At 34.0% G+C, this 14,820-nt stretch overlaps 1 protein-coding gene across 3 annotated transcripts; it reads right to left on the reverse strand.

Annotated features, from left to right (window-relative positions):
• Nucleotides 1-311: 311 nt before the first annotated feature.
• On the reverse strand, nt 312-4,690 carry LOC108983737 (glucan endo-1,3-beta-glucosidase 14-like). 3 transcript variants are annotated; one of them, XM_018955481.2, is made up of 4 exons: nt 4,296-4,512; nt 2,791-3,818; nt 2,386-2,530; nt 312-532 (listed from the first exon to the last, which is right to left on the reverse strand). In XM_018955481.2, exons 1-3 carry the CDS (start codon nt 4,348-4,350, stop codon nt 2,474-2,476), a joined length of 1,140 nt encoding a protein of 379 aa, XP_018811026.1. In that variant the 5' UTR covers nt 4,351-4,512; the 3' UTR covers nt 312-532; nt 2,386-2,473. The 3 variants fall into 3 exon arrangements, with proteins under 3 accessions (XP_018811026.1, XP_018811025.2, XP_018811027.1); XM_018955482.2 differs by lacking the exon at nt 4,296-4,512 and adding an exon at nt 4,576-4,690 and having other exon boundaries at nt 313-532; XM_018955480.2 differs by lacking the exon at nt 4,296-4,512 and having other exon boundaries at nt 2,791-4,277.
• Between the last annotated feature and the right edge of the window lie 10,130 nt (nt 4,691-14,820).

Raw genomic sequence — 14,820 nt, forward strand, 5'->3', positions numbered from 1 at the left:
GTATATTTTAATGTTTGCAATGTCTCTGTAAAAATGTTGTCATACCCATAATCATACAAGAGTGCTATTAGGGTGTCTACTAGCAGTGACCGTTGGACATGTCCTTTAAGCGAAATTTATTTTTTTTAATTTTTCATATTTATATTCTCTTAACATTTTTAAATATTTTTAAAAAATATAAAAAAAATATCAATACACTAATAGTCAATTTCTTAATGGTAAGTAAAAAAAAATTAAAAAACAAAATTAAATACATAAAAGATCAAAATGATGAGATAAAATGAAGCGGCATAGTAGAATTATTCATTATACAAACTCTAAAAATCTTCACCAACTTCCCCTTTATTAATGGATCGATTTTTGTTAAAGAATTTTGTATACATTATTCAGAATTATTGTTACTGATTTAGAAGAATTACTGGCTATAATTAAATGACTAAAATAAAATATTTTGACCAAAAACTTCAATTCATCGCTGCTGAATTAATGACTTTGATGTTAGAAATAAAAAGCTCTGCTACCCTTTGTCTTCCTGCACAGATGCAAACAATATCTCAATCACATGAACAGGAATATTGCAAATATACATTTATTTTTCTTTGGAGTATTTTAAACAAGCAATTGCCCATATTTTGAAGCAAGTGTATCAAACTATCATGTTTGGTTTACTCGTTCCATGGATTAGTGACTCAGAAACTACTTGAATTTATACTAATTTTGGGGATCATCATATCATGTGCTAGCTAGGCAGTCACTATATCTTGAGTTGAAATCCCGGATGCAATCCATTTATTTATCAATCTTATCCTCTTAGGCCATGCCGATATGGTGTAAGAATCTTATGGTGCATACGCATGGTCCATGATGTTGATTGTCCACCGGCACCGGCCCACCTTGTGGCTCAATTATCCTTTCAATAACAGAAAACCAATAGGGAACTATTTGGCTGATTTCTATTTGGGGATTTTTATAATAACTTTAGTAGAATAATTTAACAGACAGGAGGTTTTGAGTTCGAATTTTGACTCTAAATTTAATCCTATTTAATTAAATATTCTTAGTATTGAACACGAATATATTGCCAACTTTTTCTAGTATAATTAGTTTGGCTTTAGACCAAAAACACAATATTTAATGCTATGGAATATTTCAAAGATGTTTTTAGAAGGCATATTGACCTTGATTTGATTAATGCAGCATACCTTTTGCTATTCAGAAAATACCCACCATAGAATGTTGGGTATCATGTTGATGTGAACAAATAATAGAAATGGGATGTCTCCAACTAAGGTCGACCCTACAAATTCTCTTTTGGGAATAGAGAGCAAAAGATACAGACACGGAGGCAGCCATCATAGAATTTCTAAACTGAACATGAATTGAAGTTCAGTCTAATTTTAAATTGGATCTAACATCCAAACACCTAACTTTAAAATTTCTAAACTTATTTCAACTCAAAACTCTTTATACGTGGGACTCACAACCATTTTTAACTCAATACCTTTCTACACGTGGGACCCATAACTTTTTTCAACTTCCCATAAATACATCTAAACTCATTTTAACATCCAAACATATTTAAACTCATCTTAATTGGATCCAGAAAACTCATTTCACAATTTCAACTTATTACTATTTATAAAGAACTCAAATCATCTCAACTCAGCTCAACATCTGCTTAGGCACAAAAATAAAAAACGGCTGTAGAAAGACGGACTTTAGACTTCTTTTACGATTGGACTTTTGTCTAGCTGAAGACAATAAGAATCTTGTCCACTACAAGATTAACGTGCACCATTATAAGTGGGATAAGGAGGATGGAGACCCGCTACCCTATCTTCAATAAACAGTGCTAAAAATGCAATTTTCTTCATTATTTGCTGTTTGAATTATTATAACTCTATTATCATACGTATAATGTCAAGTTTCTACTTGCTTTATGCATAGGGTGGACAGATTCTACTACCTTATAGATGCCGGGGCTTAAAACCTTTCTACAAAAGAAAGATTCCATATATTTCTTTTCTAATTTGTTCTAGTGTATGATCGAGTTATGAACGTTCAGAAAAATTCAGAAAAATGCAAATTTTGTTGTTGGACCGACCTATCTCAACTTCCTATCAGGACTGTGTGGCAAGCGATAAATGAAGATGATAAATGCAATAAACATGTCATTATTTAGAATAGAAGACGAAAGTCATGGACCCAACTGTCAGGTTCATGAATTGGGACAGTTGGCATTATTCTTAAGGTAAAAAGTATTTTTTTTTCTTTTTTTTTGAGTTGGGGAAGGGGTTTCGAACTCCAGACCTCTATTTTAGAGACTGAGATTATGTCAACCAGACCACGTGCGTTTGGCAAGGTAAAAAGTAATTGATTACTCACCTACAGTAACTCCTCTTGCATTGGAATGATCTCCAGAATTTCTCTTCCTCCCTTGATATCTCCTGCCCTTTGAAAGATTTACAAGTGCTTACGCACAGATGAAGCATGCAATGAGAAAGACCAGAGAGCTGAAGATTGACAGAGCCTGCAAAATATGGGGAAGGAAATAGAAAGCTAAGCATTAGATACATTATGATGGAATAGAGATCCTCTCCAATTGCGTCCAATACTCTGAAGAGAGATGTATATCATGTGGGGGTCTTGCAACAGTTGACCGTATAGAATTTTCAGGCAGACCCGACCTCACATGAAAATTTAAAGTTGTGTCTATTTTCCTTTACATTTGACCATCCAAATTGGTAAAACCTCAATCAAAGTACAAATGATAAAGATTGCATGTCTTACATTCTTATCAGATGCTGAGATAAACTCTGGGAGATAGCCCTGCAATCCGATGTTGTAAACTGGTGTACCATCAGGATAGTAGAGGCCATAGTTCCTCTCTGACGCTGGTCCAGGCTTTAAGTTCTCATTAAAAAGAGCAAAAACGTGTACATCAATCGGAGTTGACGGTTTTGCTGGAGTACCTTGCCTCTGTGCTATTCTCTGCAGCAAGTTACCATTGTATAATCCTGCATTCTGTGGTGTAGCTCCTGCCTCGTTAGCATCCCCCTTAGATGGCCAACCGGTCTCCGAAACTCTAACCTCAATATCCGTATGCCCCATTGCTTTCATTGCCGAATAGACAGCATCGATTTGAGCATACAACATGTTATCATAGTGCAGATTCGTGTTAGGATCAATCATCCCTTGGTTGGGCTGAAACAGCACATACTCTAAGGATACCTGATCTGGGTTATCCTTGTATGCAAAATATGGATATGCATTTATCAAGAACGGAGAATTGATCTCAGAATGAAATTTCAAAAGGGGTTGGATATATTGAGCAAGATCTTCCCTAAAAGTTCCAGCTGAAGGAGGGTAGGAGTTTCCTAAAATCGTAAGAGAATGAGCAGTTGTGACAGCAACTTGCTTATCTAGTTCAAGATTGACAAGAACACGATATACTGTTTGCATTGCTGGGAGGAGATAAGAGAATAAATGAGAGTCATTGCTGTTGAAAACCTCATTTCCCACAAGGATGGAATTGATCTTGGTTCGAGTAAGGTGGGGTAACAGATGCTGTTCAATCCAAATCTGAGCTTTAATGGGATCCGTCATGCTTTGGAGATACTCATTTCCTAGCCCAACAATGAAATCAACATTCGAGTTGGAGAAGGCAAGCAGGACATTTGGATCGGCATCGTAGAGTTTCACTCTACTGATGTTGAGAGATCCAAGGAGGATGGCAACACGAGAGGGAGATGGGAGATTGTTCGCGATCTGTCCATAGTTAATTCCCATTCCAAAGCTGAAAATTTGGACAAATGAATCTGAAAGTGCGAGGAACAGAGTTAGAAGGGTATGAAGAACAGCATACAGATCAAAAATGAAAACCAGATATGAATTATAACACCACTTGTTTGGCCAATATTTTAAATTCATATCATCTGCAGATGAACCCAGAAGAAAGTTAAAGTTGATGAAGGTGTCAAAAATATATATCTCATTTATCAAGAAAACATTTCTCCGATCCAGCAATTAGTCTTCAACAACTGAAAAAGACTAAATCCCAATGACAATAATAGATTTGGGGGCATGAAAACAAGCATTTCCAAGTAACAGCGACAATAAGCAATCCATCATCAGAGTTCAGAAAAATTGGCATATTCCAGAGATGGGAAAGGAGAGAGAACAAGCACTGAACCCAAGTGATAGAAACTCAGAAAAATGCATATCCATTTATAAAAGCTTCCCTTGTATCGAAAAACAGGGCTGTTAATTAAAAGAAAGAAGAAGAAGCAAATAACTCTGTGATTGCTTATAAAACAGAGGTAACGATACAAATGCTGCAGAATAACCCATCCAGGCTGTACTTGTTTTGTTTCAAAGGAAAAAAAAAAAGGCTAGGAAGAACATTTGTATTGCACCCAGTTGGACATGATTTTTAGCAAAGAAACACCCAAGACTAGAACTTCAAACTCTCTTTTCTGTATTAAATCTTTCTCTCTTTTCCTCCACTTTCTTGTGAACCAAACGTACTTGCAAAAGAAAAAGAAAGTTAGTTGAAAAAGCGGAATGCCAACAAACCTGAAAGAGTGAGAAGCAGAAAGAGCGCTCGAAAGAGAGAGCTGCATGCCATTATCGATCTGATCTTGGCCTTCACTCTTCAGCCAACCAACACCACCCCCACACGCGTACGCACTGAAACGTGCGCTCATATTATAAAGGATCAGAGCACGGGCTCTCTTAATTGGGATATATAATTGAATGCTAAACAACTTTTTTTTATCTCCGCACATTATATTTTTTAAAATTTTTTAATATTATTTTTAAAATTTTTTTAAATTTATTCTATTAAACTAATTCAATTCTTCTATTCATTATTTATATATTAAATATTTGATAAAAAAATTAAAAAAATATGATATATAAAAATTGTGTGAATAGTAAAAGATTGTGTAAATTTTTTACATATAAATTCAATCACGCAATATTTTCGAGTTATTTTATTCTCTCAATATTTTTTACACATAATTTGAATGATAATATTTGATTTGTAAGATTTAAATTTTAAAATTTATTTTTTAAATCAAATTATATTCTATTCATTGAATATACAATATTGTGGTTATATTACACAATTTTAAATTTTTTTAATATTAGCTTAGAAAAATGTTATTGTATTCCCACGTATTCTCGTTAATTTTGTACCTTGACTATAGAATTAGTTGGCGCCATTTTATTTCCAACTATTATTCAATTTTCAATTTAATAAAATAGAATAAAGACAAGCTGGTCATATTGTGAAACTTTAATGTTGTTGATATGAAAAGTAAGAAAGGGCGATCTCTCTTGTAAAAAAAACCCTAGGCAAACTCTCTTTCTCATTCTTTTTCTCCATCGCGTAAAAATCTCTAGATCTGAGTTTTGTTGGAGGAGGAGGAGGAGGAGAACTTGCAGGTTTGAGACACAAGATAAAACATAAAATTCTCATCTCATCTTATATCATCTCATCTCATCATTACACATTTTTCAAATCTCATACAAAATATAATAAACAATTCAACTTTTTCAAATCCAAATACACTTTTTTCAAATCCTAAAATAATAATAATATTAAAACATAATATTTTAAACTTAAAAACAAAACATAAAATTCTCATCTCATCTCCAAACTTGCTTGAATCTATCTACCCACTTTATCTATCGAGATAATTCTATTTTTTTCTTCAAAGTCGAAAAGGACGAATCTACAATTTTTCTTCAACTTTCGAGAGATGCGCATCACAAGAAAACTCTTAGGCCATAAATCATTCAGAGGATAGTGATGGTTTTGCGAAAATCACCGCGCGTGGTCCTCACGCATCGCTCACAACTGCGCATGGTTCTCACGTGCTACCCTTCCAGCAGCTTTTCTTGCCTCACGAGCTGGATTACCGGAATCTTCACCAACAGATTTTTTTAGATCTGACTTTTGTGGCTAAAAAGATACAAGTGTAGTGTCTTCATGATGGGCCGTCACAGATTTCAAAGTCTACCAGAGTTGGTCCAAATTGTAATTCATCTTTTTTCGCATTTATCTTACTGTTTTCCTTTTTGTTTAGTAAAAAAAAAATGTTCATCTTTTGGACGTTTATATTTAGAGGTTGACACATTTCTTTCTATGAAGAGTGAGGTTGAGCTCTGTTTAGACAGAGTGTTGTCTCTTGGACGTTTATTTGTAGAGAGTATCATTAGTAATGAATACCAAACCAGTCACAAAAAGAAATAGTGTACTAGTAGAACTCCAAATGTATTAATTTGTTATGAGGTAATGGTTGATATGAGGATATCCCTATATATATCCGGTCATGAATGTAAGTTTTCATGTTGAATGAATGACGATATTTTCATTTAAAAAAAATAAGAAAGACTATTTATAATTTTATTGCTCGCTATCTTGATTTAAAAGGAATTATAATCATTAATATTATGTTACATATTTTATGATAATTTAATTGTTAAATTTTAACAAGATAATAAGTTGGTTCTGTTTTTACTAAATACTATTATTCATCTTTAATTTTATTGTTTAATCATTCATTAACATGATATATTAATAAGTGTGACACAGCATTGTTTGTAAATCACACTTTTTTTTTTAAAGGGTGCATGAAATCTGTACATTTTGTAAAAAAATTATTCGAGAGTGCTCTAGCAGAAAGTGCATCTCATTCATTTTTCCTCTCTTTTCTTTTTCCTATTTTTTTGGTTAGATTTTAATTTAATACTTATTTCGCTTCTTCTATTTATTTTGTAATTCTAAGTATCTCCGAAGAGTCAACATGTTTGATTTGGTGGAATATTTACACCATAGGCTTATTTATTTATTGTAATTTAGGTCGGCAACCACTAAGCTTTAAAGTCTAATGTCCTAAATTATCGTACAAATGATCTCAAGTCCTATGGTCTCTGAAAAGCTGTAAGCTTACTGGACATGAGTATCTAGGTTTGAAAAGTTTAGGTACCGTTGGTCAAGGAATTTTTTAAAATTTTGATACGTGTTTGTTTTTTAGTTAATTTTTTATAATAAAAAAAATTGATAATAGAAAAATAATACTTATAGTCATAGAGTGCATAAGTACCGTACATTCATTTTGAAAGTAAATATGAGATCACATGAAAAAATTAATTTTTTAATAGTAGACTTCACTCTTTTTCGAAAAGAGTGTGCGGCGGCGCTTTCGGTTATATCTAGCATTATTTTTATATAAAATATTGATCAAAATTGACATTTTGAAAATTTATTTAAATATAATTTTTAAAGATATTCTTTTAACAGTTGTATTAATTTTTGATTTGTTTTTCTTCCCCCTGAAATTGAAACAAATGATTGGATGAAATGTTAAGAAGAAAATTTCTTTTGAAAGAAGAAAATTTTATTTTGAATTTTTTTTCTTTTTAAAAAAAGCTTAACCAAACATGCCCTTTTTTGCTATAAATATATATAAATATATTCGATAACCACAACTCATATTAAATAGACTGCAACAATCAAGTTTGTAACCATGTCTTCAACCAAATTATTTGTTCATCAAGAGAAATATGTTGTGGAAAAATCTAGATGTAAGTAGATTTGCACACAAATACGTGCACCAATACTAAGGTGGAAATGTAGATTTTAATGAAACAATGCCGATTTGAAAATGAACATTTGATAAAATAGTCTTCCTCAATATTAGTACACAGATTGGTCCGCAAATCCGCTTGTACGCAGAAGAGCTCGTTATGTTATATCAATACAAGTTATTATCATCCTATGATTCCTATCCATCCGTAATTTAAGGTTGCTAAGCTTCAACAGTCATGTTACCTTTTGCAGAAGACAGAGTACTCCTTCATTTGTTTGAGAGTTTTAGCTGCTCATGATTTTTCATTAGCTTCATTAACACATGCACCTTCCTTGAAACTCAACCGTAAGAATTGGAAGTTAGTAAAATATGAAGAATATTACAACAACATCTTACAACTGATATTGTTGTCGCTATATATAGCCATCGATCTTACCATACCCTAAATCACATCATGTATATATTAATGATGTCATTATATTACCATAGATGCCATAGTTTTTGCCATTGCCACGACCAAGATCGTGGCTATTGGAAACCATCAACTAAACCATTATTTTGATTTGCTAGTCATTTTGGTTGGGGAGAATAGGGATGCTATCATTGCTTCCAATATTGTGGCTGGTAAGGAGGGGAAGGATATCTTTATTTGGAAGCCTAATACTAACGGTAATTTTTCTTCTTCTAGTGCTTGGGAGATAATTCAGGTTAAGGGTGAGTCAGTTCCTTGGATGGATTGGATATGGCATAATAGTATTCCTAAGGATTTCTGTTTGCATTTGGAAAGCGAGATTTAAATGTCGTGCAGTTGATGTACGAGTGCAAAATAGGGGGATTGCATTAGCTTCTAGTTGTGACTGCTGCAAGAGAAAACAATGTGAAACTTTAGATCATGTGCTTCGCTCTGGGGATCTAGCCAGACAAGTTTGGGAGATTGCTAGTATAGATTTCGGAGTGTCTTGTATGCATACTGTCACTTGGTGGGCTCGTGTTTCCTCTTGGTTTGCTTGTGCTAAAAAATCGTCGATTAAAGGGTTTTTGGTTGGTTTGGTGCCATGTCTGATTACTTGGAAACTCTGGCATAGCAGGTGTAAGGTTAGGATGGAAGGAAAACCTCAAAGTGCCCAAAATGTTTGGGTCGCAGTTAAGTTCTGGCTTCATAGGCTGGCGGGAGACATTAGCAAGACAAGGACTTTGTCTCTAGCTAAGGAGCAGTTTCTATCGTCTATTGACCTAAAGGTAGTGCCAGTTTCGATTAGGAGCCATAAGCTGGTGGCCTAGCAGAAACCACCTGAGGGGTGGTTTAAGTTAAACTGTGATGATAATTGCTATGGTAACCCGGGGAATAGTGGTGGAGGTGGTGTGATCCGGGATGAGACGGGGAGAGTTAAGGGAGCTTTTTCGGCTTGCTTTGGGATTGGCACCAATAATGAAGCAGAAGTCAGGGCAGTTAGAGAAGATATTGCTCTTTGTAAAAAGCTTAACTTGGTAAACATTATTATTGAGAGTGACTCCAAGTTGGTCGTGAATTGGCTCTGCAGCAAAAAGTGCATTATTTGGTATTTATGAGATTTTTGGAAGGAAATGCTAAAAGATCTTGTGGGGTTTAATGTTCTAGTTTTACATCAATTTCATGAGGGTAATCAAGCTGTAGATCTTCTAGCCCGTCAGGGTAAAGAGGGGCATAATATTTGGTATGAGGATGAGTGGGATTTACCACGCCTTTTGAAGGGTATCATTCGGCTCGACAAACTGGGTCTTCCACGTATTCGTCTCTAGCCTTTTTCACATGTTTGATGCCCTTTGGGTTTCATTTGAATGTTTATGCGTACTAACTTTGTTTTGCAGGTTGTTTAGATTTTTATGTCTTTACAGTGTATTTTCTGGAGTTTCCTTGGTCTTGTTTTGCAGGTTGCAAGTTGTTTCGGTTTTTTATGTCTTTGCAATGTATTTTATGATGCCTAGGTTGAGGTTTTTTATATATATTTGTAACACTTAGGTATCAGACGTTGTAATCACGGTTTTCTTCCGCCATAAGTGAGGGTAATCAATAAATTTGGGGTCTCGTCTTTTTTTTTTTTTCCAAATAAACCATTATTTTGCCATGGTGTTAGAATATTACCATACTTATAATAAAATATTAATATTCTAGTATATGTATCATGATATTATGACTTATTCTCTACCATATTTAATTTATTGCGTAAATCAATTATAAATTATTATCATTAATTTATTGTACTTCCATTCTTTCTCTAGCATCATTCACTTATAAATAGGGATACATATATTATGCATTCTCAATAACACTCCAAACAAAAAAGATATAACCATCAAAGCCTAAGATGGATTTTCCCCAAAATTGCCCCAATTGCCCAAAGAATTCATTTGGGTGGCGAGAACCCGAAATTTATAGATATACAAAACCCACGTATCACAAGCCTAAATCTACAAGTTATCAATGAAATTTTTAAAAAAATGGATATATATATATATATATAAGACCTATATAAAAAATTAATTTTTTAATAGTGGACTATATATTTTTTTTAAATGAATGTATGAGACTTGTACACCTTAAAATTATATCTAACATTACTCTTAAGTAAAAACTTGTTTATCTCTATTGAGTTGGTCACGGTTTGGATGAAGCCAAGTTTGGATTACCCACAATCCACCCCTACATGCTACCATCATCTATATCCTCCCATTTCATTTTCCTATTGACATCATATACTAAAGTCCTATACAACACTACTACCATGACTATAATATGTGTATCACATGCAATTACCATTGTCATCATTCTAACGAATATAGCACTGGTTTTTTTATTATTTGAAATAGAAATATTATATATCACACTTCTATCTTATTTTTATCTCATTAAATTAAAGTGACACATTTATAATCATTAGATGATAAAGAATCATACAATAAAATAATTATCATATAATACTGATAAATGTGTCATATTTTACAAAATGTGACGAAAGTAGAATAAAAGTACGATGTAGGGCATTACTTTTTAAAAATAAATTTAGCCCAATAGCAATAAAGTTTTGAAATTAACAAAAATAGATATGGCACGTGTGAACTATGCTGGTCTCATAGGTGTATGAAACAAGAAAAGTTATTTATTATTATTATTATTATTAGTTTTTGGGAACCGAATGCTATGAAAGAAATGATAAAAAAAGATAATCTGAGTTTGTGCGCACGTGTTGGCGACCGCCTCGGCTTCCTGGCTAGTGGCTTGTACCAGTAAGGTCGGCCGAAATCTCAGCAACAGCACGTGTCACATTTATTAATTTCAATCTCCATAAACAATGTAAATATTAAAAAAATCACTAAAATGATATATCTCACTAATTACTATTGTTTCTAGAAATATTTTTACTAATATTAAATGTGTAATAAATTATACATTTTATTCTTATTTTGATTTGAGTTTGAGTGTCAATAAATATGGCAATTGTCGCCACTTTAAATACAATCTTATTATATACCGATCTTAGATGTGAAAGTTTTGAGTTCGAGAATTTTATCTAATTTTTGTTTAAGCTTGGCTCGAGGAGCTAAGCCTCCAACTCGAGCTCGAGTTCGACTCGGTTTGACTCGAGTTTTTTCTTAAATAAGATTTAAAAGTTAAGAATTAGAGAAATTGTAAAAAAAAAAAAATTTAATTTACTGAAATTTTTCCAACTAACAAATAGATCCTTTATTGAATTTGAAAATCGTAAAAAATTATAAATAACTAATATGTAACTAGTTGATATTTATCCATAATAAGCATATATTATATGTCTACATAAATTATTAATACCATAGACATAATATAATAGTATATATCAACATTTCATATGTGGTTCATATATTCATATATATGAAATTATTAAATCTTAGTAATGGACTATTATAAATTATAAAATAAAGCTATCAAGTAAATTCAATATATAAACTTAAGTGGCTAGTCATAAGTAATTAGGTTATATATATATATATATATATATCATATATTTAATTATAAAAGGTGTGATGCTTATATTATTAATAACTAATATATATATATATATATATACATATACACATCTATTGATCTATAAACATATTTTAATTGAGTCGAGCATAAACGAGTATACCTTAACGAGCCTTTACTTAGTCGAATTTAATTGGAAATGTGTCATATACTAATCAAGCGGGTATTCGATTTCACATGCGAATTCTTTTTTTCTCAAGAATTGAGTTCAATTCGAGTTTTTAATCAAACGAGTGTCGAGCAGGCTATTGAACATGATGGTTCATTTTCAATCTTATTGTATGGTGAGCTTTAAGAGAAGAGAGAGAGATATACAGTAAAATTCTTACATGATGATGAGAGAAAAGAAAAAAACAGAGCAAAAAGAAAATTGGTTCTTGGTATTGCCATGCAACTAATTCCTTACCATCAGGAGAGAGAGAACCCATAAAAGGCAAACAAAAGAAAAATGAGTTCTTGATCTCATCATGGGGGCTTGTCTCTTCTATTGTTATTTCATGATGTGTAAGTATTAAGCGATAATTTACCTAAATTATCACACAAAAGTAACGTCTTGTTCCAACAATAAATGAGAAAAAAAAAGTACTCTTCAATTGTACGTGCTATCAATAATTATGGTGTTTTAATTATAAGAATGTAAATATATAGCTAATTTTAAATTAAAAAATAATAATACTAAATGCAGTCGTAGAGTGCGTAAATACCGTATAGTCGCTTTAAAAAATGTGTGATCCATTATTAAAAAATTATTATTTTTTCATGTAGATCTCGTATTTATTCATTTTTTTCAAAGTAATTACATGACACTTACATATTCACGATTGTAACTATAATTTCTATAAAAGAAAATGACATCTTGCAATTACACCTATTTCATTAACCCAACTAATTATCATCACAAATTATGGTCATGTATCTAACCTAATTCCGCATAATTACTTAATTCATTAGTTCGTTTTATGTCTTGATGATTGTTCGTTATCTTTTGCTTGAAGTAGATGCAATCATAATAACACTTTCATAATGGTACCAACTATTGCGGAAAGAGAAACTCTAAGACAGCGTTCATGATATTCGGATTTCTTAATGTTAGATTCCAATGAAAATTGGATGAATAATGATACTCTTATCCCTTAGCATCAACGTTTCAAAAAGTCTGGCTTTTCTCTTTGAATTTTAAAAAGCCCGTTAGTGTGCTCAGATCCTTCTCTCTCCTCTTCCTTCGCCCCCAGCATTTTTCAAAAATCCCTCTCTCTCTCTCTACATATATATAGAAAAATGCTAGAGAACCTATTTTGGGTTCCCATTTAGATATCTGGCTTGACATGTAAATGCCACTAGGCATTTACACTTTATTTCTCTCTCTCTCTCTCTCTCTCTCTCTCTCTCTCTCACTTGCCCCACGTGACTACCCCTCACCTCACCTAGTTCGTCTCCCCTGCCCCGCGAGAACGACCCATCCCCTCCCCTCCATCTCCCTGACCTCCATCTCTGACAACCAATTCTGCTTCTTCAAAACAATTTTAGGTCATTGTTTTTTTCCGAGACAAACTAAGGTGCAGAAGTCTCGAATAAAAGTGTTTGTACTGGACATAGGGATGGTGCTGAAAATTTGTAGGAAACAGAAAAGATGCGGGGAGAATCATTGATGTCTGCTTCTTGCAAGTTAGTGAGGAAAACAATAAAGACAAAGAGATGTCAGAGTCCTGAGTCCGAGGGTATGATATGAGTTCAAACTCCAACACACACATGTAGACACACAAACATATTAACACATTGAACTTTAAAAATGGTGAGAAGCATACAATAATTTGAAGCTGACAATCCAATGAAAGCCAAATTTATCTCGAAAATTCTGGTTGGAACTGGACAGGGGAATCTTGGCAGAGAAAAAAAATAAAGATATTACTTGTGGGCTATTTATTTATTGATTTATTTTATAAAACTCAGAAAAGAGTTGGGTGTTGGTTATCAATTTACCTGGAAATAGTAGATTTACATGGAAAAAACAATGACCCAAAATTGTTTTGAAGAAGCCAAATTGGTTGTCGGAGATGGAGGTTGGGAGATGGAGGTCGGAGTCGGTTGTCGGAGATGGAGGTCGGGGAGATGGAGGAGAAGGGATGGGTCGTTCTCGAGGGAAGGGAGATGAACTAGGTGAGGGGAGGGGAGGGGAGGGGAGGGGTAGTCACGCGAGGCAAGTGAGAGAGAGAGAGTAAAAAGAAGCATAAATGCCAAGTGGCCTTTACACGTCAAGTGGGATGTCTAAACGGGAAACCAAAAGGGGTTCCCTAACATTTTCCATATATAAATATATCTTCGCACCCAAGCTGACGAGCCCTTCGACGATGGTTTTTGTCATCAATAATAGGATTACGTCACGTTGAACAACCTGCCAACCATACTCATCATTGTGGCATCACAAGGATGCCGGCAAGCATGACGTCTACTCGCCATTGTTTTTTTGGGACCATTATTGCGTTCTTCGAGCCACTGCAAGTTAGAAGTCGTCACACCCACATAAATCGTCTCACGGGGTTGACTAGCAACCTTGCACTTGCCACCTCTCTCTCTCTTTCTCTCTCTCTCTCTCTCGCGGATGTGGAACATGCAGTGGCTAGGAGAAGGTGCCATCAAGCGGTGGCCACGCTAAGGAGAGAAGGTAGGGGTAGGCAATGAGACTCTGCCACCCTCCACCCCGACCACACGTTCAGTTCCTGCCTGGCCGATGCAGGGGCCCCATCTGTAAATGGACGGTGTGAGGGAGGATGCCCGCAAGCTTTTGGCTGCCAAGGGATGGGGTCCAGGCTGGGCCCAGGGGTTTACCCTGTTCACCAAGCCCAAATTCATATATATATATATATATATATATATATATATATAAACAAATTCGTTTTATACTTGCGAATGAGTATATAAACTAGAAAACCCTAACTCATTCTCCTCTCTCTCTCTCTCTCTCTCTCTCTCTCTCTCCCTATGTCGTTCTTAAGTTTTCAGTTCTCTCCTCTCCTCTCTTCTCTTGCATTGTGTTTGATTTTTTGTACTTTGTAATTTATTGGATTTATTGTTAGATAATAGATTTGTGGATTTAGGGATGGATATGTAGATTTGTTGTTGTTTTACTGTAGATTTGTTGTTGTTTTACTGTGGTTGGCCAGTGGGCGAGGTGGGGCGGACGGT

Source organism: Juglans regia, chromosome 5 (assembly GCF_001411555.2).
Source record: "Juglans regia cultivar Chandler chromosome 5, Walnut 2.0, whole genome shotgun sequence".
In the NCBI taxonomy this organism is placed as follows: Eukaryota; Viridiplantae; Streptophyta; class Magnoliopsida; order Fagales; family Juglandaceae; genus Juglans; species Juglans regia.

Excerpts from the sequence above, each read along its gene's own strand:
- LOC108983737 (XM_018955480.2), bottom strand. The coding sequence starts at position 3,930 with ATGAATTTAAAATATTGGCCAAACAAGTGGTGTTATAATTCATATCTG. Across the intron at positions 2,531-2,790 it reads TCTCAGCATCTGATAAGAAT|GCTCTGTCAATCTTCAGCTC; the intron begins GTAAGACATGCA and ends CATATTTTGCAG.